At 55.4% G+C, this 23060-nt stretch overlaps 4 protein-coding genes across 5 annotated transcripts in view; 2 read left to right on the plus strand and 2 right to left on the minus strand.

The window, feature by feature from the left end:
* The window catches only part of LOC118839020 (zinc finger protein 850-like), a 902460-nt gene that overhangs the window by 106251 nt on the left and 773149 nt on the right, over positions 1–23060 (plus strand). The gene's annotated exons all lie outside the window — the stretch shown is intronic.
* Positions 1044–11326, minus strand: CAPNS1 (calpain small subunit 1). Its single transcript, XM_036746459.1, has 11 exons — positions 11081–11326; positions 10458–10680; positions 5148–5181; positions 4852–4941; positions 4572–4629; positions 4406–4470; positions 4184–4252; positions 3809–3887; positions 2030–2146; positions 1814–1872; positions 1044–1672 (listed from the first exon to the last, which is right to left on the minus strand). The coding sequence occupies exons 2-11, from the start codon at positions 10667–10669 to the stop codon at positions 1646–1648; spliced, it is 810 nt and encodes a 269-aa protein (XP_036602354.1). The 5' UTR covers positions 10670–10680; positions 11081–11326; the 3' UTR covers positions 1044–1645.
* Positions 14592–20954, minus strand: TBCB (tubulin folding cofactor B). Its single transcript, XM_036746468.1, has 6 exons — positions 20715–20954; positions 16847–16990; positions 16264–16360; positions 15811–16002; positions 15050–15122; positions 14592–14937 (listed from the first exon to the last, which is right to left on the minus strand). The coding sequence occupies exons 1-6, from the start codon at positions 20826–20828 to the stop codon at positions 14817–14819; spliced, it is 741 nt and encodes a 246-aa protein (XP_036602363.1). The 5' UTR covers positions 20829–20954; the 3' UTR covers positions 14592–14816.
* On the plus strand, positions 21914–23053 carry POLR2I (RNA polymerase II subunit I). 2 transcript variants are annotated; one of them, XM_036746478.1, is made up of 6 exons: positions 21914–22006; positions 22130–22184; positions 22405–22514; positions 22607–22681; positions 22778–22829; positions 22933–23053. In XM_036746478.1, exons 1-6 carry the CDS (start codon positions 21948–21950, stop codon positions 22993–22995), a joined length of 414 nt encoding a protein of 137 aa, XP_036602373.1. In that variant the 5' UTR covers positions 21914–21947; the 3' UTR covers positions 22996–23053. The 2 variants fall into 2 exon arrangements, with proteins under 2 accessions (XP_036602373.1, XP_036602374.1); XM_036746479.1 differs by having other exon boundaries at positions 22441–22514.

Genomic DNA, 23060 nt, shown 5'->3' on the forward strand with positions numbered 1-23060 from the left:
GGGTGGTGGGGCCCCCACCCCCTCCAGGACTCCCTGGACCCTTTCTTCAGTCTATCTTGAGCTTGGTTAGGGTCACACCCCCAAAGGCTCTTCTGGATGCTTCCCTGCCCCCCCAGCTGATGACCTCCATCATTCTGGATGGCCTGGGTCACATGGGAGGGATGGGGGTCACAGGAAATCACTCCTGGGAAGTGGAGGGGGGGGGTGGTCTGGTCCAGGTCTGTGTGTGAAATGACTGCATTGACTTGGAAGGAGTCTTTCCTTGGGTCTCGATTTCCAGGACTTTAGCCCTCTCCAAGGCCTGTCCCTCAATCAGGGAGGCAGATAGTAGAATCCTAAGAGCTGCAAAAGCCAGGTTCCCCAGGGTCTACACCCACATCAAACAGGGGCCTGCTGATCACAGGGGGTTCAAACCAAGTGTGATAGGGATGACTCAAGGCCCAGGCTGATGGCAGGGCCTGATGTTCCTGGACCAGGCACCATCTCAGCTGCTGGAACATTACACCTCTGGGCCATGAGCCCAGGCAACCCTCATGGCTCAGCAGGTGAAGGGGAAGAGGGGAGCAGGTTTAGAAATTGTTCCCCGTGAACAGCCCCAGCCAAGGCTCCCAGGATATGGGCCCATGTCTCCTCAGACACCCCCAGGGCACTCAACGTAAAACCAGCCCTGCTCCCTCCACTTCTGTAAAAGGAGGAATGGCAGGGAGAAGACCCTCTCTTCCTAAGGCAATCAGAGCTGTATGGCACTCATGTTGACCCCAAGGCTCTTGGCCCCCAGAGACAGGTCTCAGGGTCTCCCCCAGGGCAGGTAAACTGAGATAGAGAAACACCTTCCCACCATCCCCGCTCAATCTGCACAGTCCAGCTCTGGGCTCTTGCCCTGCCTCCCCTCCCCACATCAGTAGAGACTGGAATCCCCAGATGATCAGCAGGGAGCCCTGCCCCCCAGCAATGCTAAGAACCCAGGGTCCCCACCTCTCAACCTCCTGAATAAAGAAATCTTGGCCCAACCCCCTACATATGTGCACCCGAGAGGCCATCAGTCTTGTGACCACTGTTTATTTTGGGCTTTGGGGCAGCCCTGAAGCCCTGCCCGTGCTCCCAGGCCCACCCAGAGAGGAGGGGATAGGGCCTGAAGCACATGAGTAGTTGGACAAGGCACTAGATACCAGATGAACCCCATGGGGGCAGAGTATGATGGCACCTGGCTGACATGTTAAAGCATGTAAAGTATATTTGCAGGGGCAGTGGCAGGCATGTTACAGCATGTCTACAGGGGGACAGCACATTAGAGCATATTTCTAAGGAGGCTGGGAAGCATGTGGCTGGCATGTTAGAGCATGTGACATGTTTACAGGGGTGCTGGGGGCAGAAACATGTGGTTGGTTGGCACGTTCTGGAGCTGGAAGAGGGGTTGAGGATGAGTGGGTAATGGGGACTTCTTGATGGGTACAGTCGGGGGTAGGAGGGGCACCTCAGGGACAACACAGCATCAGTGTCTGGTGGTGCCTGCGCCAGAGGATTCCCACATCGGGGAACGACAGAAATGCAGGAGAGGGGGAGGGGGAGGGCAGCGTCCTGGTAATCTCTGTCCTGGGTGGTGGTAGGGGGCTGATGACCAGTCAGGTGGACATACGCATGGGCTTCAGGAGTACATAGTCAGCTGCAGCCACTGGGAGAAGAGGAGAAGACAGGGGAGGAGTAAATTGGGGGCAGGATCCCCAGCAATCTGCCAGCACTGCCCAGAGACCACCCTCTCCCCAAGGGAACCTGAGCACCACCCCAACCAGACCCCCACAGACATGACCCTCACCTCTTCAATGTTCACTCGGATCTGACCACTGCCATCCTTGTCCAGAGTCTTGAAGGCACCTGGGTTGGGGGTGGGGGAGGATGGTTAGAAGGAGAGAATCTCAAAGTACACATGGAAGGCCTGGCAACAGATGGGGCACCCTGACCCCCATCCCGGTTGCAGGGTTCAAGGGATCAGAATCAGGGGGGTGTGTCCCAGCCTGCCCGGCTCACTCACGGAACATGGCGTCCATGCGCACAAGACAGCTGATGAAGTTGTCAAAATCCATGTGCCCATCCTCGTCCGAATATCGCCGAATGACCATCTGGTACAGCTCTGGGCTGAGCTGGAAGCCTGGGGGGCCCAGTGGGGGTCAGTGGCCGGCTCTGGGATCCAGGGCCCGGGCTCCCCATCTGCCTCCCTCCCCGCATATCCAGGGACCTGATCAGGGGAACCCAGTGGGCCCAGCAAGGACACACCCTGCCTGCCATCTTCACCTAGTCACAGAGCCAGAATAGACCTCGGAAGCCAGCTGGTCCAGGCCCTTCGGTTCCCTCCTGTGAAAGGAGGGGGCTGACCCACCCAGGGTCACGTAGGTAGTAAATAAATACCAGGGTAAAATTAGAAGCCAGATCCTCCGGCTCCAGAGTCAGGTATTAAATACGGTGTAGCTGTAAATTCCCCTATGAATAGCCTAAACATGGCCATAGGCCCAGCATTTAGCATTATCCCTGGATCCTCTCAACACCTCTGGGGGGCGATGGTGATTATCCTCAATTTTACAGACGAGGAAACAGGCTCAGGTTGCTGACTCACCCAGGGTCACACAGCTAGTGTCTGAAGCCTCAGCACATAGTAGGCACTTTAATAAATGCTGGCTGACTGAGGCCAGATATCCTCACAATCCTTTACTGTAAGCTCCTTGAGGGCAGAGGCTTTCTCTTTATTAACTGCATCCCCAGTGCTTAGCACATAGTAGGTGCTTAACAAATATTGATTGGGTATGAACTCCAAAGCACTGAGCAGGGTCTAAGGCTGTAGACTTATGCCTCTGCCTGTGTGGCTGCCAAAGGAATACCGGTTCTTACGGAGTGACTGATTAGATTTCACTGAATTCCTGGCTAGTTTTTAACAGCTCACATCTGTAACATGCTCAGTTTACAAGCAGGTTCCCTACAACAATCTCACGAGGTTGGGGATATAAAGATTCATCCCCCCTTTCTCATAAACAAGGAAACCGAAGTGGAAATGACGTGTTGTGGCCAGGAAGTGTCCGAGGCAGGATTTGAACCCAGGTTCCCTCTGACTCTGGTATCTTCTCTAGGCCCTATATAAAATAAGGGGGTTGGAGAGGATGCGCCCTGAGGTCCAGCTCTGAACCCAGGACTTCTGGAAGGGCAAGGGAGAAGGTGTGGTGGGGGCTGCAATCTTACTGACGAAGGGAGTGCCTCCACTGAGGATATCTGGCTAAGGGCTGAGAAGTGATCCTTCAGTTGCTAATCTTTACTGACCAAATATGGTACAGTATTAGCTGCTGATCACCATGCCATTCCTAGAGAGATCCTAATCCAGTCAGTCACAGCCTATGTGTAAGCCTCATGGCCTCTCTACAGTGTGTGGCCTTGGAATCAGGACCACCTGGGTTCAGGTCCCACAATTTTTGTGTCCTGAGCCCTCTGGCTAGTGTGGGAAGCCTAGGGATCCCCCCGGGAATCACTTATGTGGCCTACGCTCATGATGGAATTTCCAATTAGAGGCTTCTGAAAATGAAGATGGAACTTTTTTTCCACCCAAGATCATGGACCCTCTTGGCCACATCTACGGGCGCCTCGGGGGACCACAGACCTCAAGTTAAACTCCCGTCCTACAGTGCCTGGTTTCCTGCGCTGATCAGATCACAAGTGTGTTCCCTCCCAAAGTTCTAGATCCAAAATGGTCAGACCCCGGGAGGGCTGGGACCGAGTCCTATCTCACCTCCCGGCCCCTTCCCCACCTCCCCTCCAGGGCCCCCCAAACCTGCGGCCGAAAAGGCTCCAGGAAGCTCATTATTGCCAATGGTCCCCGAGCGGTCTAGATCATACTGTTTGTAGACAGCCTGGAGAGGTGAAGGGGGATGGAGGAGAGGTCAGAGAATACAAGGAAGGTCCTTGGTGGGGAGGGATGGGAAAGGCCCAGGAGGCAGTGGGTGGTGAGGGGGGCAAGGTGGGGATGGGAAGGCCCAGGACCCAGGGGGCAGTGGGTGGTGAGGGGGGCAAGGTGGGGATGGGAAGGCCCAGGACCCAGGGGGCAGTGGGTGGTGAGGGGGGCAAGATGGGGATGGGCGACTCTCAGGAAGTCAGCTTAGAGGAAGGGGCCTAGACAGGATCAGGCTGGTGCTAGGTGTGGGCCCACCTGCCATTTCTTTATGTTGTTCCAAAGATACTTAAACTCCTCAAAGCCAAGTTTGCCAGTGGTATCACTCTGGTAGGGGCAGGAAGTTAAGGCTCAAAGGGAAGGAAGCCATTATGTGAAGGGGGCCATGATGAAAAACCACATCATGCAGGAGAGGTCAGAGTGGGGACCCTCCCCCAAGGACATGCCCCTCAAAGCCTCCCCGCAAAGCTCCAAGGATACATCCATGACGGCTACCATGCTCCGACAGGTGTCGATGCCAAAACCGTCGGTCTTCAGGTCAGGGTCTGTAGATGCCAAGGTCCAAGGGTCAGAGTTTACCCAATTTCCGCCATCCCTTGTCCTAGTCCAGCCCTCCCTCCCTCCCCCAGGGTCACTAGGCACTCACGTCGAGTCACCACCTTGTTCAAGATGTTCATGAGTTCTGAGGCACTGACTTCCATGTCCTGCAGGGAGAGGGTGGGAGGAGAGATTGGGGCGGCAGGAGAGAGGGAGGGGTCCCCTCACCCTGGGGCTTCTTCTGGGAAAAAGCCCACTCCTAGGAGGCCTCCTGGGGTGGATGAGGTGAGGGAAGGAACTGGACCCTGTGTCCAAGTGCCCACCCATCCCTGGGGATGCTCACTGGGGGGGACTGGAGGGATGGAGTGGGAAGGGAGCTGGGCACTCACATCTCCTGCCAGCTGGGCAAACAGCCTCCTGAACTGCCGGACTTCCTCACTCTCGTTGGCCTCGATGTTGGAGAAGTGGGATCGAGGGGGCTGGGGGAAAGACCAGGCTCAGAGGAGAAACCCTTTTCTCTTTCCACTGTCCAAGACCTCAGAAATCCCCTTCTCCAACCCCTCAACCCAAGAACCCCGGCATGCCCTCCCTCATAGGCTGTGACCCTTCTCCCCAGGCAGAGGAGGCACGTGTGAAAAGGAAGAGTCTCCATGGGTCTGGGGGGGGCGGGGAGAGACTGACTTACCGGGGGCTCTGGGTTATAATTGGCTGCAGCTTCACTAGAGAGAAGAATGAGGGAGGGGGTGTCACAGAAGGGGTAGAGACTAGCTCTACCCCCTCCATAAAACCGGTCTGGCAACCTACAGAAGGGCCTCTCTGCCCAGGCCCCAGTGACTCCTCACATTTGGAACCAGGATTGGATCCCTGCCAAGAACCCAGGAATTCCCCTGCCCCACTCCTCAGAGAGAGGTGACCCTCCCAGCTGTCCTCCCAGAATTCTCCACTCACTAACTCCCAACCTCGGTCTCACACACACACACACACACATGCCTGGGTCCCAACCCCAAACTACCAGTTTGATGGATGCTCCTCTGTTTCATTCAAAATGACAATCACTTCCTGATAAGCTGCCCAGCCCCCACAGAACCCTCCCAGGTAACAGAGAGCGCTAAGGAAAACAGACCCAACAAGCCTCTCTGGGAGGGTACGGACAGCATTCCACAGGAGCAGTCAGCCCTCCCCTTCGACAAGCCTTTCCTCCACTTTTTAGCAGGGACTCGGTCATCTCTCTTAGAGAGCAGATACCAGCTGCTGGAAACTGGCCTTAATCACCCCCTCACGTCCTCATCTCCCAGGTTCTAGGAGGGGGAAAGGGCGGGGACAGGGGAGTAGGGGAAGGAAGATGGGGGGAGGAGGGGGAAGCCTTCTTTTTTATCCCTCCATTTCCATCCCTGTGGTCTAGCCTCTCCCAGCAATAGCATCATTCCTGAGCTAACTGTGACCACCTGTCTCGAGCTCTGCTTTTCAGCTAAAGTTTACAGAATTGTCCCTAGCAGCTGCCGTTCCCCTACACCGACCTCTGCCACCACCTGCTCGACCTCCAGCAAGTCACTAGGCCTCGGTCTCCACATTTGTAAAATGAAGGGGCAGCCTCTGGGGTCCTATCTGAGACCCCTTTGGCAGTTTGGGAAACCTCTGCCTCCATTCCTAGAAACAGGCTTTTAAATCAATAAAATACGCAGGATTACAAAGGAAACCAATTGCATTTAAATATGTTTATATAAATATTAAAAGATAATAAAGACCACAGCCTGGTCTAGATGGGAGGAGCCCTGATGTCTCATGCTCCCCTCAAGATGCCTCAAGCAAGACTGCTTGGCCAGCATCTTTCCTTCCCAACCTTCCTGGTATCAAAGCTTCTCCCCATCCTGGGGACACTGAGGCCCTCGGGCCCTGGGCTGCAGCCACGTGTGGCCCGAGGAGGCCCGGCAGCTGGCTGGGCCCTGATCCTGTTCCTTGGGTAGATGCTGACTGCCACCCAAGAGACAACACCCAGGTATCCCTCCAATAACCCCAGCTACCCTGCATAACTGTAAGGCTCATCTAAGTAATTTCCTGCACGCTGTGAGTCATCCATCCATCACATTAATCCAGTCCTCCAGGCGCTGGCTCTCGCTCTCACCGACTTGCCACTATCTTACCTATAAAGTCTCTCCTGGCAGGCAGTACGGTACATTGGTTACTCCCAAAGAAAGAGCAAAAGGACCCACATGTGTAAAGCATTTATAGCAGCTTTTTGTGGTGGCAAAGAATTGGAAACTGAGGGAATGCCCATCCACTGGGGAATGTCTGAACACGCTGTGATTTACTAATGTGATGTAATACGATTGTGTTGGAAGAAATGACGAGGGGGATGATTTCAGAGAAACCTCGGAAGGCCTGTTTGAACTGACACAGAGGAAATGAGCAGACCCGGAATAATGTACTCAGTGGACAACACCGTAAGGGCCAAGGACTCTGAAAGACTTGAGAACTCAGATCCACACGATGGCCAGCCAGGATTCCAGACGACCATGGGGTGGGGGTTGGCCCTGGCATGCAGGATGGGACGCATGCAATGTGGGAATTTGCTTTGCACATTAGTGCCAAGGACTCGATTTTTCTTTCTTTCCCAGTGAGAGTGGGTGGGAGGGGGAGAGGGGAGAGGGCTAGGATAGCAAAATTAAAGAGGGTCACTGAGGCACAGTTTAAAAATTACAGATAAGAGAACAGGAGGGCCAGAAAGAAGCTGAGAAAAGCAGGGCAGCTTTGAAAGCTGCCGGTTTTCTGCTTTTGCTGAGAAAGAAAATTATACATCTATTGTTTCATGCAAAATCTTTTTTTTCTGTTTTATGTATCAAGAGATGATGAGTTATTTTGGGTGTTTGTTAAGATCTAAATAAAGAAATTAAAAAAAAAACCACATTGGGTCTATACTACCTACACGAGCTTGGGCAGGTTTCTTAGTCAATTTGGGCCTCAGTTTCTCTATCTGTGAAATCAGGGAATTGGACTCTGAGGTGCCTTCCAATTCTCAATCTGTTATGTTGTGATCCCTTCATAGTCCTGACCACCAATTCCCTGTCTCCTTCAGAGATGCCACTCTCCCTACATTGCTAAGGGATCCTTCACCATCTCCCATACCTGGAACACTGGCGCCTCCTACTCCAACCCCTGGGTTCTGTCCCCTTGATGTCTGTCTCAGCTCGCTCTTCAGGTATAAAATAAGGGGCAGCTAGGTGGCCCAGTGGACGGAGTGTTAGGCTTGGAGTAAGGAAGACCTGCGTTCAAATCCAGTCTCGGATACTAACCAGCTGTGTGACCCTAGGCAAGTCACAACCCTATTTGCCTCAGTTTCCCCAAATATAAACCAAGCTGGAGAAGGAAATGGAGGAAAATTCCAGTCTCTTTGGGAGGTTTAAGTCTTGAGGATGCCTTAGAGGCCCCCTGGCTGTGTGACTCTATGAGACTGCTTATATTCTGCACTGGCAGAGAGGCCTTCCTTACTATCAAAGAGACGACCTGTCCAAACCAAAAAGAAAAACAAAAAAAAGCCCTGCAAACTACCTAAGTATTTAATCTTGGTCTGACCCTGTGATGGCAAGTTACAGGGAACTCTCATTGGTGGGGAAAATCTCTTCCACCAGTATAAATTACTGTCTTTTTCCCTGGCTTGCTAAGGGTGAGCTTGGTGAGGAAGGATCGGATAGATGCAGGATTTGAACGTGGGTCCTCCAGACTCTCAGGCAGGCCCTCTATCACCCATGGTGGCCTCTTTGTCTGGATGCCTATTAAGAGTAATGATAACATGCATTCCTTCTCCCTTATCCATGTACACTGTTACCAAGTCCTCTTTGGTCACATCCAGATCCATCTCCACCACCTGATTTACAACTACACCTGAGGCCCCCTCATTCCCCCTGTGACTTACAGCTGAGCCTCCTCTCAGAATGGGGTCAGGGTCTGGCTCACTCTTTTACTGGGACTCTCAGCCCTTAGCACAGTGCTTGGCACACAGACAGCACTTAATAAATGCTTTTTCTTTTATTTCTTCATTTGATCTCAATATATACCAAACCGAGGTTCTCCCTTCCCCTAAAATGGCTCCCCATTCTGAATCCCCTCTTAGGGCCGGGGCTACCCACTGCCCCTCTCTTAATCTACAGCTGAAATTGCTGGACCAAGGGTCTCCTCTTCCTCCACCCCTCCTACCGGGGGTACAAGTGTTTTTCTTACCCATACATCTGGTCCTTCAATTAAACATATTCTGTGCAAAAACATACCAACATGGAAAGAAACAGCCCTTGCCTCCAAGAAGCTTACATTCTCCTGCTGGGTTTAGATAAAGCCTGCCCTCATTAAAAACGCAACAGGAACCAAAGCCAGGGGAGAGATAGCTGGGCAGATCCAAGAGGAGAAGGATGCTCAGAAACGAAGGGGGAGAGCCTGCTCCATCACCACTGTCCTCTGTCTTCCCAGTCTTAGAAAGCCCTTCCCTTGGACTAGCATCCACCCAGATACGGAAAGCCGGCACCCTCTGCCCTCTGACTAGGTGTCTCCCAGGGCTGCTTCTCTGTCCTCCGTCCCCACTGCCCACTAGCAGTTGACCCCCAAGGAGCCGCCTTTCCTCCCCGGCTCCTTCCTAAGTGACTAGTCCGACTTTCTCTGCCCTGGCGGGGTACGGCCTTGAAAAGGCAGAGTCCAGGAAGGAGGACATGGCGCTCCGTTGTCCTCTGCCCCAGGCAGCCCTCATCAGGAGGGAAGCCGGGTTCACTAGAGACTGCCCAATAGGACACGAATAAAAAAGGAATGGGGGCGGGGCAAGATGCCCTTGGCTCAAAAACCATCAGCAGCCCCCTACCGCCCCCAAACTCTGCGCCTGGTAAACAAGACCGTCCCTAACCTGGCGTCCATCACCCACCTTCCCAGGCCTGCCTCATAACTCCCTTCCAACAACCCTCTTCTCTAGCCAACCAGGAAGGCTCCCTCCTCCTCCCAGACCCTATCTGGGGACCGCCCCCATGTCCAGCTGCTCGGCCCCTACCCACTGCCACTACTCAAGTTCTGGGTCTCCAATTACAGAACCACAGATTTGGAGCCGGAATGGGCCTATGAGGTCACCTGGGGAGGAGACGAGACTTGGCCAAGTCACACAAATGAAATTTCGGGGGCAGGGATGGAACCCAGATTCTCTGAACCGAGCTGCCTCGCAAAGGGAGAATGCTCTTTCCCCACAGGACCCCCGGAAGGTGTCGGGCTGGTCCTCAGTGGCTCAGACCCCTGCCAGCCTGCAGCTTGAGTCCCCATTTTATCGAAACTTTGTATCCTTCCAGGCTCTCCGAAGGAGGGGGTGGATTAGTTCGCCTGACCCCGGCCCTGTCCACGCCCCTTCTCCACCTCTCGATACACCGTGGTCCTGGTTTCCCTCTGATGCAGCTTAACTCTGCGGGCCCTCAGTTTCCTCAATTGTAAAATTCGGGGTGCGGAAGGGGGCCAGTGAGGCCCCTTCCAGACGTTCCTGGCCGAGGAACGCACCCGATAAAGTTCAGGGCCTTTTCAACGCTAAGACCATGAAGTCCCACCCCCCCTCATTAATGGGGAGGCCCAGGTTCCCAGAGCGGGTTCGTGGCCCCACTGAGCTGGGCGGGGACTGGAGCCCACGAACTCGGGGATCCTCGCAAGGTATACGCAGCCAAGTCTGACGACCCCTCCTCTGCCACATACCTGCTATGACTCCCTACTGCCGCTGGCTAAGATTGCTCATGCTTATTTACCACCCGGCTTGAGCCCACTCCCCTTTCCAGCTTCTTTCCAGACCTCGCACTGAACAGAGGACCCCACTACCTGTCCCGGGGCTCCCCATGTTCGAGGCTCCCCGAATGCCAATATCCCCCCATGTCCCGGGGCTCCCCGTATCCCAGGACCCCCCATATCCTGGGACTCCCCGTGTCCGAAGCTCCCTGTACCCAGGCCCCCCATGCCCCACCACTTGCCGAGCCCTCCAGCCCCCGCTCACCTGATGGCGCTGATGACGCCTCCTAGGAAGCCCATGGCGCCCCCAGGCCCTCCGCCACCGCCTCCGCCGCCGCCTCCGCTGAGCAGCCCCCCGATGACATTGCCGATGCCTCCAGCACCGCCGCCTCCGCTGAGCAGCCCCCCGAGAGCTTTGCCGGCACCCCCGCCGCCGCCGCCACCCTTCCCGCCCAGGAATGAATTAACCAGGAACATGTCTCCGGGACCTGGGGGCCAGAAGTCGGGACCCCGACCAAGCGGCGGTCAGCAATGGGGCTGGGGGGGGGGGGGGCCAGGGGTTTGGGGGGTCCCGCCCCGAGGGTCTCGCGGGGGGGGCGGGTACTGCTGCAGGATTTGGGGGTTGGGATTCAGGGGAGCCTGGAACCGGTTTTGGGGAGTCAAGGTTGGGGGTCCCGGGTTGCTGGGGCGGGTTTGGGGGGCTTGGGGTCTTGCTCGTACCCGAGTATGGGGGGTCGGAGAGCACGGGGGGAGGGGGCACTGAAGCCGGGGTTCAGGGTCCTGGGTTTAGGGGGGCTCAAGGCCAGGCGGGGGGAGACTTGAGCGCGGTTGGGGCTCTCGGGTTCGGGGGCCTCCTGCTCGGGGCCCGGGGCTGGGGGGCGCTCTCACCCTGTTCTCGGCCTCGGCCTCAGTTTCCCCAGCTCCGGCCTGGCCTCCTGCCCTCCTAGCTCTGCTCTGCTCGGGTCCGGCCGCAGGAGGGTCGGGCGGGGCCCGGGTGACTCAGGGGCAGCCCCGCCCGAGGCGATGTTCCTTCCCCGGGCGTCCGCGCGGCCCTAGAGCCCACCTTCCGCAGACAGTCCGGGTCTGCCCCGCCTCTTCCCGCTGCATAACGGGACCCGGGCGTCCCCGCCCACCAGCTGCTCCCCGGAACCGGTGCCCAGGTCTCCCGCCCTGCGGGGTCCCGGGGAGACACGTGGGAAGGGAGCATCTGTGCCTTTAAGAGCCCCATCCAAGTCTCCCACAGCAGTGACTCAGGGCAGACGCATCCCGGCGCTCTCGGGCCCCACGCAGGGCTACGCGTTACACGTCGAGGACACGCGAGGGGGTGTGGTGGGACTCCTGGGTTCCCACAGCCGGGGCGGAGGGAGGGAGGACACAGCTGCTGGACTAGCCCTGCCTAGCTGGGGGGGGAGGGGGGGGCCGGAGGAGGGCAGAAGAAATGGCCCCATCCCGGGGCGTGGGTGACTCCTGGGTGCCGGTCCCTGTCCCCGCCCCCGGAAGCCGGGGCCTGGTTTCTTTCCTCTCCCTGGGGCCATTCCGAGACGCGGAAGTGGCCGGGCAGAGGATCCGCTGCGACTCCTCCCCACGTGGGACCTCTGCAGGGTAGTCTCCAGCCACCTCTCCTTGTCCGTGACCCGTGATGATGCCCCGCTCCTGAGAGGGGGACGGGGGCAGGAGGGGCTTCCCCCCCCACCCCAGCACCCCCTTCTACCGAGGACAGAGGCCGGAGCTTGTGACCTGCCTGGCCGAAAGGCCTCCCTCGGCCGCCGCCGTAGTTCCGGCTGTGCCCACCATCGCAGCCCCACTCTCCTCCTCACGACTCCCCCAATCCAGTAGGTCCCACCCTTCTACCAAACGAATCCTTCTTCGGTGCCGATCCAACGGGGCCTGGTGATGACTCCCTTACTCTACAAGCCCGTGGCTCCCTCTTTGCTCTGGGATCACACGGCTCTTGTTTCACCTTTGAAGCCCTGTATCACCAGGCCCCAGCCCACGTGCTCTGCCTCTTCCGACGCTCCTGCAGCCTGAGATTCAGCCACACTTTCTTGCTCCCCACTCATGACCCTCCATTTCTTGCCTACATACCTTTCCCGTCTCCCCCATTAGAATGTAGACTTGTGAGGATGAATTGTTTGTTCCGAATGGAATGCAAACAAGCATTTAGCAAGTGCCTGCTATATTCCAAGCACTGTGCGAAGATGTTTACAAATAGGATCTCTGGTTCTTGCTTCCCCAGGACCGACCTAGGACAATGCCTGCCACGTAGCAGGCACTGATGCTTACTGAGTTATCTACAAGTATTGTAAAGCCCATAGAGGTCTGAAAACATAAATAACTTCCTAAAAGATCCACCCTTTGTTAGAACTACTGGGAAAATGGGAAGTCTGGCGGAAATGAGGTTTAGACCAACATGACAAACCATACTCCACAAGAAATTCAAAATGAACATGTGACCTGAATGTTAAAACCCATAGGAGCCAAGGGCCAAACCTGCGATTTTATTCAAGTAGGGACTCCCAGATGAATATTCCCTCCATTAATTATCCTGGGCCCCCTTTGCAATTTAGTGCCCAGAGACACTGAGAGGCAGGTATTTGCTTAAGGTCACATTCCAGGGAGCTCTAGAACCCAGGTCTTGAGGGCTCCTGAACATCCTATTTTCCACTATGCCACAGATACCTGATTAGAGTGTGGTTAAAGGAATTATTTTAAAAAATTAGAAGCTATGGGCAAAAGGTGACTTTTTTAAAAAAAGTTACCATTTTTTAGTATTCCTCCCCCTCCCTGAGAGCCATCTCATATAACAAACTATTTTTAAAGCAAAAAAAAAAATCAGCACAATCACTGAATATATAAAAAAATGTCTTAAGACATGCATGGTGGTCCTCCCAGCTCCACTGGGGGGGGTGGGGGGTGGGGTTGGGTTGGGAGTGTCCATCTCTCTTTTTTGGTGTCATGTTTGATCTTTATAATTTTGAGGAGGTAACTTCTTTACCAAACAAGGGATAGGGGAAATTACAAAAAATAGAAAATTTTGCATACTTGAAATTAAAAAGTTTTGCATGAACAAAATTAATGCAGAGAGAGAGAGAAGTGGTCAACTACGGGGAAAAAAAATCTCTTTGTATCTGATATGGATTTCATATCCAAGCTATATAGAAACCTAACAGAAACATTGAAGACCAAAAGCCATTCCAATAGAAATGTAGGTAAGGGATAAGGAGTTCTCAAAAGAATGGTCAACTACTAAATGTGTGAAATACTCCAAATTAGTGAGAATTAGAAAAATGCTGATCAAAATAACGTCGAGGCTTCACTAAACTCAGTAAACTGGTAAGGATGACAAAAGGAAGGGATGGTGTCATCTGAACTATTTTAAATTTTTTAACTTATGTAGGTGAGAGATCCCAGGCCACTAATTTCATCATTGTGGAAACCTCCCAGTAAGGCAATTTCCTCCACAGATGCAGTTAGCAACTCCTTAGTCACTTTAAGAGCCTGAGAACACCCAGAGGTGATTGGACCTTCGAAGTGTGTTGGTAATTAAGGAGGGTTTTTAGCACTTTTTTGTGCAGCTTTTAGGTCATGTGGGTGAGTCGCATGTGTGCCTTACCTTTGACCCTGAACAAGATATATAAACCCAGAGATTGGCATTCTCCCTTGAGGATCTCACTCCTGGAGTGTGGGCGTAGCACTCTGGGCAGTTACTCTAAGTGAATGACATTTGTATGTTGGATTAAAATAAGATTGTTAACCCCTTAGTGTTACTTTCCTTAGTAAAGCAGATCAAAAGAACCTGTGCCGGCAGCATCCTTGTCGTTGGGCTTGTGCTGGTCTTACCCAGGGTCACGCAGCTAAGAAGTGTCTGAGGCGAGATTTGAACTCAGGGAGAGGAGTCTTCTCTAGTCCAGTGCTATGGCGCCACCTAGCTGCCTGTATTTTAGCAGCTTTCTACTAAAATCTCCTTGGTATAAAACTATACCAAGTTAGGCCTAAAAGAAGAGATGTGAGCATATACCTCTCCCCTTCTTTGCAGGGCTGAGGGAATATGGATGTCGAATGCTGCAGATGCTCATGGGTTGATTTGTTTTCATTTCTGTTCTGATGTGGGATGGGCTTCTGGGAGAGGCAGGAGATGACAGCAGAACAAGAAATCAATCCACACTGAGGATGATGAACCACCTGCCTCCAGTCTCTCTCCTTTTCAAAACAAGCTCCCAAAAGGCTGTTCTGAAGGCACAGGTGCAAGCAGGTCACGGGCTGCTTCTGGGCTGACCAGATGTGAGGACAGCAAAGGCCAGCCTCCCCATCAGACTTACTGGGGCTCCTCCATGTACCCTACCATCCCCCTCCCTGACCACCCACACTCCCCCCCCACCCCAAGAACCCAGTCTGCCTCCAAGGGATTCAGAGGCATTTAATTAACTTGTCTCACAACCTCACAAGAGCCAAGGGGAAAATAAGATAAAAAATACAACTCAAGATAGGGAAAGGAGGGAATACGCCACAGACACAGATGAGGAGGGAGGGGCCCAGGCTGGAGGGTGGGGAAGAGAAAGGGAGGCTGCATCCAAGGGGACAACCCCCCCCAGTAGTGTTTAACCCCCCACCCCCACCAGGGGGGTCACATCTCATCATCGTCCAGTCCATAATCCTCCTCTGGGAAGTCCCCCACGGTCACCGTGTGTGGCCTGACAAAGGCACCGTACTTGTCCTGGCACTCAAAGTAGCGTTTGCCATTCACACTGCAGATGACGGGAGAATATCAGGTCACAGGGCTGCCCTTACACACGTGCACATGTGCACACACACCCACCCACCCAGGAGGGATGGGTGCCTGACGGAGTTTCGCCTCACCTGCCATCATGTTTCCCCAGTGGTTCATCATAGCGGATGCCAACCCAGTAGCCCGGCTTGAAATCCGTGAGTCCTGCCCACAAGAAGACGCTCGGTGAGGACCTGATTGAGCCCAGGGCCACAACAACGGTGGCTCCCGGCTCTCTAGCCTGGGGTATGGACCCATTCTGCAGAAGCCGGCCCAGTCACCTCCTGTCCTCCCCTCTGTTGGCCCCTCAATCAGCTCTCTGCTATCAGATGGATGCCAGACTGTGTCCCTGCCCTTTGTGCTCATCTCCATTTATCACTGCAGGCTCCCCCGACCCCCCACCTCCGTGACTTGCACAAGCTGTCCGTGCTCGGCAGCACCTCCCCTTCCTCTTCCTTCTCGTTTATTAAACCTCCTCCTCCTTGTTTATTAACATTTCCAGTTTCCCAGAAAGCTCAACTTTCTAAGGCACATCCTAATCTCGAGCTGCTTCTGAAATCACTTTGTTCACGTACACTTAGAAGCTGTATGTATTGTTTTCCCAGCCAGAATGGAAGCTCCCAAAGGGCAGGCCCAGGGGTCTCATCTTTATGCCCCTACGGTCTGCTTGGCACAGGGCAGATACTTCATGAGTACTGGCTCACCAGCTGAGGAGTCTGAGGCTGGGTTGGGGGGGTGGGGAGTGATCTGCCCACTCTCTAAATGCCCCTGCCCGGAGCAAGCCCAACCCTCATCCCACTGGGCCATGCTACCCACCTAAATGTTCTGTGCTGCCCTCAGCCCGCTGACTCACCCACATACATGACAGTGCCCCGCTTGGTGGGCTGGCCGGACGCCTGCACCTGGCAGCGGCTCCCCACTGCAATGGCCTGGGCCTGGGCCTTCTCATCGGCGAGTCGCTGGGCTGCTTCGGCCTCCCGCCGCTTCTGCTCCTCCTCATTGAATTTGCCCATCTTGCTGCGCTTCAGGAAGGAGCGTACGGAGTCTGGAGGCCAGGGGTCAAGGATGTCACTGCCCTAAACTTAAACCCCTTCCTAATCCCCAGGCCCCTCCAGCTCCCCTGCCCTCCCATCTCTGTGATCCAGGCCCTGAGTCTCTTCTCTTCCCTGTTTTCTTTCCTTCCCATTTACACCTGGGCCCCTTCCTCTATATCTTCACTTTCTAATCTCATCCCCCAAATTTCTCATGGCCTCTCGGCTCTTCCCAATGCTCCCTCCTCCCCCAAGCTTTTCTCATACTCAAGTACCAGCTCTGCTCTCATAGGCTGACTGGGAGAGCTCAAACTTCTCCACCTGGGACAGGTCCTCATATTCGCCCAGACGGGCCCCACTCCGGTCAATGACCTGCGGGGAGACAGAGAATTAGCTCTGGGGCTCTGGGAAAGGCTCAGGCCCCATCTATGAAGGCAGCTTCAAACATGTGCCACGAGCACAGCAACATCAGGGGATGATGAAGTCTTATTTCAGGTCAGAAATGTGAGGGGGGGTCTTTGGGGGCAGGCATAAACACAGAGAATGGCTGTCATCGGGGATGTCCCCAGCCTCAGAGGCAGAAGATCCGCTTCAGGGCCCAGCCCTGTCCCTAACTACCTGTATGCCTCCAAGCAAGCTGCCCCCCTCCTCCATACAGAAAATGAGGGATTGGGCTGACAAGCCCCTCCCAGCTCTATCACCTTAGGACCTGGAGGAGGGTAGGGGCCTGGGGCAGGACGCATGGAAGAGCTGAACAGTGAGGACCAGCAGGGATTTCATAGCCAAGGGCCACAGGGTCACATATGGCAACGGGCCCAAGGACTGGGAAGAGGAGCGGGGCAGGGAAACATCTCTCACGTGGATCCTGCAGCCATCGTCCACTGGGTAGGAGCCCAAGAGAGCGTCATCCTGGTCAAGTTTCATGCAGAAGCGGTCATCGGCACTGTAGAGCTCCAGGTCCATACAGGAGGCCGGGCTCCCCACCACCAGCTCCAGCTTACACTGGGGGACGAGGACTCATAATGAATCATGGCATGTCAGAGCTAGGAGCCACCTTAGAAGGCTCTGACTCCACAGTGCATTTTACAAAGGAGGAAATTAAGGCCCAAACAGTTAAGAGTCTTGCTCAAGGTCAAATAGCTAATAAATCAGGAGGTACAACTGAAGCCCAGGCTTCTGACTCGACTCCGAACACCCTCTGCTGCTTGTTACATGAAGGGAATCAGGGAAGGTGGACACTGTATACTTGTGGCAGGGGACAGGAGTCTTCCAGATGTGCCTTCCTCTCCCCCAGGTCCTGTGTCCTCTTTCACACTCAGCCTCTTCCCTCCCTCCCCAGGCCCCCTCCTCCCACCTTCTCCCTCCCATGGTAGCCCTTCCTAAGCCTCCTCTGGAGCCTCCACAGCTCTCTCCCCTCACCGTCTCAGCTGAGAACTGTCTCATAAAAAAACTGAGGCCCTTCTCCAAAAGCTCCTTCTCCCCTCCCCCTCCTATACTACCCAGGTCTGCCTTCCCCTTCTCCTCCCCACTATCTCAAGGCCAGTCAACATGTGTTTATTAGGCACTCACTATGGATTGGCCCCAAGTCTAATGAGGGACACAACATGCAAACAAGGTCCAGAGAAGAAATGAGCTGGAGATAAGCGATGGGGGAGGGGCTTCCTGAAGGAGGGATTTGAGCTGGGACTTGAGGAATGGGGAGACAGAGATGAAGAGGTAGAGCCCAGGGAACAGCCAAGGAAAATGCCTGGAGGCTGGAGATGGAGGGTCTTGTTCCAGGAATAGCAAAGAGGCCAGTGTCACTGGATCCCAGAGTAAGGTGTGAGAAGACTGGAAAGGCATCAGGTTCTGAAGGACATTTTTTTTTTTTAAACACAGGGTGTCCCAAAAGTCTTAGTGCAGTTTTAAGTTACTAAAGCTGAAAATTGTACTAAGTCTTTTGGGCCACCCTGTATTGAGCCTGGAGATGAGGGGGGCCACTCTCTAATCTTCAATCCTGACCTTTCTATTGGCTCCCTCCCTGCTGCCCTGACATGCCCCTAGCTCCCTCCTCCTAAAAACTCTCCCACTTGACCCACCCATTCCCCTCAACATGTCTGTCTGTCCCTCCACCCCACCCCCTGGCCAGACTCTTGGAGAAGGATGGCCTCCACCTCCTCTCCCCTCACGTGGTTCTATCAGCCCTTTGCTCTCTGGCTTCCAATGTCATCGTCCAACCACAACTCCTCTCTCTGAAGTCATCAGTGACATCTTCAGCACCAAATCCAACGGCCTTCTCTCACTTCTCCTTTCTGACTGCTCTCCACTTGTCAAGGGTCAGCGCCCATCCCAGTCTTTCTGAGCTTCCCAACTCCTGGCCCCGTACCAGGGGCCTCCCATGTGCACCCTAGTTACTGCCTTCCCATGACCTCCCTGCCCCCTTAGCTACCCACAGAGATGGGCATTCTCACCCACAAGTGATCCCCATTGTCCCCCCTTCTCTCTGCCTTGCAGCTATATGCTGTGTATCTTTCTGGCCCTGAGTTCTCTCCCAGGCCATCCTCTGTTACTTAACCTGACCCCTTGAATTTGGTGACCCACCTTAGCTCAGTATTGTTCTCTCCTCTTCAGCCCCTCACCCCCTTATCTTATTGAAGACCTTGCCTTGTTCAACCTGAACCTTGGCTCACTCCCACCATTCACTGATATCACTCTGGCTTTCATGGGGCCACACATTTATGTTACAGAATCTCAGCTGATCGCTCCCTGCTGCCAGGAAATCCATTTACCCCCTCCCTGACTAACTCGGCACTGCTCAAACCTCAGCCCTCTTCTCCTCAATGTTCCCCGTGGGCTCCATCTTCCTCATCGCTCATCACTTCCACTCTCCCCCTTTACCTGTCTCACATCACAAGGCGGCCTAATCCTTACTAAAGCTCACCCCTCACCATGAAGAAGCAATCCCATTCCATCCCATCACTTCTGGCAGTCGGCCCCACCTCTATCATCCCCACTCTCTCACTTAGTTTCAGCCTTTCCCTGTCCCCTGGCTGAAACTCACCTAGGTTTCCACCATCCTCAAAAAACCCTCACTTGGTCCCTCCATTCCCACCAGCTATTATTGTCCCACATCTCTCTTCCCATCTGGGGCTAAATCTGAGGAGTCTACAATAAACACCTTTACTTTCTTTCCTCTCATTTTCTTCTTAACCCTCTTAAAACAGCTCTCCCCAAAGTGACCAAGGATCTGTTAGCTGCCAAATCCAATGACCTTTTACCAATCTCATTCTCCTCGACCTCTGAAGCCTTCGACGCTGTGGATCACCATCTCTCCTTTGACAATCTCTTCTCTCTAGGTTTTCAGCACCCCCCCCCCACCCCCGCCCCAGGTTCTCCTCCTCCCTCTGTGACTGCTCCTTTTCTTTGCTGGATTCTCTTCCAGATCACACCCTCTGATCAGAGGTTTTCAGACTTTTCAAAGCGGATGTCCAATAGACATCTGAAATTCAACATGTCCAGAAGTGACCTCATCATCATTCCTCCTAAACCCCCCTCTGCTTTTTTTTTTTCATTTTTTTTTGGACGGCAGAGAGCCAGGCAGCAGGGGTTAAGTGACTTGCCCAAGGTCACACAGCTAGTACATATCAAGTGTCTGAGGCTGGATTTGAACTCAGGTCCTCCTGACTCCAGGGCCGGTGCTCTATTCACTGTGCCACCTAGCTGTCCCATCCTCTGCTGCTACCTTCCCTATTACTGTAGAGGGCAAAACCCCCTCCTGGTCCCCCAGGCTTCCAACTTAAGTGATCTTGAACCCCTCACTCTCTCAGCCCCCCTCCCCATTCATGCTGTTGCTGAGGCCGGTCAATGTCATCTTTGAAGCATCTCTCATCAGCCCCTTTCTCTCCTCTGACATTGCCCCCCCCCCCACCCTGGTGCAAGCCCAGGGCACTTCACACTTCTTGGACTATTGCAGCTGCTGCTGGTGGGTCTGCCTGTCCTCCATACAGCCACCAAAGTGATAATCCTAAAGCATAAGTACTTCCATGTCAGGACCGCCCCCCCCCCCAACAATGAATTGCAATGGCTCCCTATGGCCTCTAGGATCAAATGCAAAATGCTGTTTGGTGTTCAAAGCCCTCCATCACCTGCCACCTGCTCCCCTTGTCGGTCTTCTTGCACCTTACTCCCCTATAGGAGCAAGTGACACTGGCATGGACAAGCCCCTCCATCTCTCAGCTCTGGGCATTCTGTCTGGCCCATGCCCGCAACACTCTCCCTCCTGGGCTCTGACTACTGACCTCTCTGGCTTCCTTTACATCCCAATTAGCATGGCACCTTCTACAAGAAGCCCTCCCCACCCCCTCTTTGTTTCAGCGCCTTCTCTCTGCTAATTATTTCCTATTTATCCCTGTTTGCTTGTGACCTCCCCCGAGATTGGAAGCTCCTTGAGGGCAGGGCTGTCTTTTGCCTCCTGGTACCCCCAGCACTAACCACAGTAGCAGCGGGTGTTTTTGAAATGTTTATTGATCGCCACTGTCCCCCAGACCCATCACATCCTCTACCCCACCCCAAGAAGACCCGCCCCTTTTGTCTCCAGGCCCCGCCCCCTCCCAGCTCCCCTTCCCCAGGCCCCGCCCTCTCTCCAGCCCTGGCCCCTCCCATCTCCCCTTCCCCAGCCCCGCCCCCTCGTCAGCCCCCTCTTTCCTCTCCCCAGCGCCCGCCCCCTAGTCCTTTCCCGGGTCCGCACCTTGAACTCAGCCAGAGTGAGGCCCCGGTTGTACCGCTTCTCCGAGCGGAAGCTGTTGAGGGAGCTGCTGATAAACACGGTGACCGTGGGCGCAGACACCCCGGCCAGATCCATGCTTGCGGAGGGCCCCCGGCCCCGGGTGCTCCTTCCCGGCCGCCGCCTCCTCGCTCCCCTCAGGCCTCGCCGCCCGAAACCGCCGTCGCCGCTGCCTCTGCCACCGCTACAGCCACAGCTCCTGGAAGCTTCACCCCGCCCCCTGCACTCCTCCACTAGCCAATCACCGCCTTGATCCCATTCACTCAGACCAATCGGCACCCGACTCTCTCCTCGAACGACCGCCTCCTCACCAGAGCGTCCCTCCTTCCTCAGATGGTGAAGCTCATCCGGGTCCTCAGACGAAATTCATCCTCTTGCTGTAGCAGCGGAACCCTGACAACCAATGGGAACGCGGCATTCGGCGAGGGCCCAGGCGGGCTGAAGTCGGCGAGAGGGACCTGGCAGGAGCCCGCCTCCGGAGCCCCAGGAAGCATGCGCGGCGCGTGCCTGCTGCGCTATGGCGCGGGGTGGAGCGTCTGGCGGGGAACGGCGCTCCTTCCATTCATTCCCCCCCCCCCAACCCGGGCGGAGCCGAGGTGGTCCCCTTGGGGCTGGTCCCCGCCCCGAGGGGAGGGGCGGGCGGCACCCAACAGCTGCCTACATTTCGGGGGATCCCGCCGTACCCCTTCGGCGGGACACGCATTCCTTCTTCCCCACCCCCCGGGCCCATCAGGAGGCCTCAGTTTTCCACTTTGTGCGCTGAGAGGGCTGGAGATGACCTTAGCAGTCATTTTCTTTCTTTGGTTCGTGGCTCCCACGGCACAGGGTGGGGTCCAGATTTCCCCGAGGTGGGGGAAGCCTCTCTGCGGAGAACTCAGGTTCTCCTGAGGTGTAGACAGACAGGGGACCCCATCCACATATTCGGGGCTCCGCGGCGGGAATACTTCCCACCCCGCAGCACCGTGCTGATGGGTGACGATAATCACGAAGGTCCGGCGCGAAGCAGGCAGCCGTGGGCCCTCAGTTTCCCCATCTGTAAAACGGGAATTACGACAGATGACCGCCCAGGCAGCCCCCACGTGGGCATTGGCCCCGCCCCCCGGAGCAGTGGAGGGTGGAGCTTCGCTCTAGACCTTCCCGCGACCCGTAGCTGCGCCTGCGCAGTAGGACCCAGGTGCGTGACGGTTTGCCATCGTCATGGAGCCCGATGGAACTTACGAGCCGGGTTTTGTGGGAATCCGCTTCTGCCAGGAGTGGTGAGCTCGGGGGCTGGGGATGGGGGCGGGGTGGGCACTGGGTCCGATGACCTTTCTGTGTAGATGGGGCACAAATAGGCCAGGGTCTGCGATGATCTCTGACCTCCGACCTCCTACTCCCAGTAACAACATGCTCTACCCCAAGGAGGACAAGGAAAATCGCATCCTTCTCTACGCGGTGAGACCCCAGCCCACCAAGCGCCCACAACCCCCGCACACTGATGACCCTGACCCCCCCACACATATGCACTTTGACCTCGGCCTTTTCCCCCAGCTGGTCACCGTGATCCCGCCATCCTGTCCCGTCCCCTAGACCCACATCGTGATCCTGAATCCTTCTTCCTCGCCCGCCCCGCCCCCTACGGGGCACTCGGGGCGACCCCCCCCATCCCCTCCAGGGGCACTCAGGACAGCTCCCACCCCCTTCCCCGCAGTGTCGCAACTGTGACTATCAGCAGGAAGCCGATAACAGCTGCATCTATGTGAACAAGATCACCCACGAGGTGGAGTAAGTCCAAGGGCTGGGCCTTGGGGGAGGGGGTCACTTCCGGTCTGGCCTCAGTTTCCCGCAGGATCCTCCTTTGTCCCTCCCCTGCACAGCGAGCTGACCCAGATCATCGCGGATGTGTCGCAGGACCCGACCCTTCCAAGGACGGAGGACCACCCTTGCCAGAAGTGAGTACCCTACCCACCCTAGGGGCTGAGTCTGGGGGCAGAGGAGGGGGAGGCCCGGGCCACCCCCTCCCTCCCACCTGCTGTGTCCTTCCCCAGGTGTGGCCACAAGGAGGCTGTGTTCTTCCAGTCCCACAGCGCGCGGGCCGAGGTAAGGGGGACCCCTGCCCAACCTTAGGGGAGAGCAGAGGGAAGGGTTCCCGGGTTGAGGGGCGGCTCGCCTGACTCTGCTGGCCCTCCCGTCCCTCCCCTAGGATGCCATGAGGCTCTACTACGTGTGCACCGCCCCCCACTGCGGCCACCGCTGGACAGAGTGACCCGAGCCTGACTGCCCGCACTGTTTCTTAATAAAGCATTTTATTTTTGGCTTTCTGACCCCCAG

Source organism: Trichosurus vulpecula, chromosome 2 (assembly GCF_011100635.1).
Source record: "Trichosurus vulpecula isolate mTriVul1 chromosome 2, mTriVul1.pri, whole genome shotgun sequence".
Lineage (NCBI taxonomy): Eukaryota > Metazoa > Chordata > Mammalia > Diprotodontia > Phalangeridae > Trichosurus > Trichosurus vulpecula.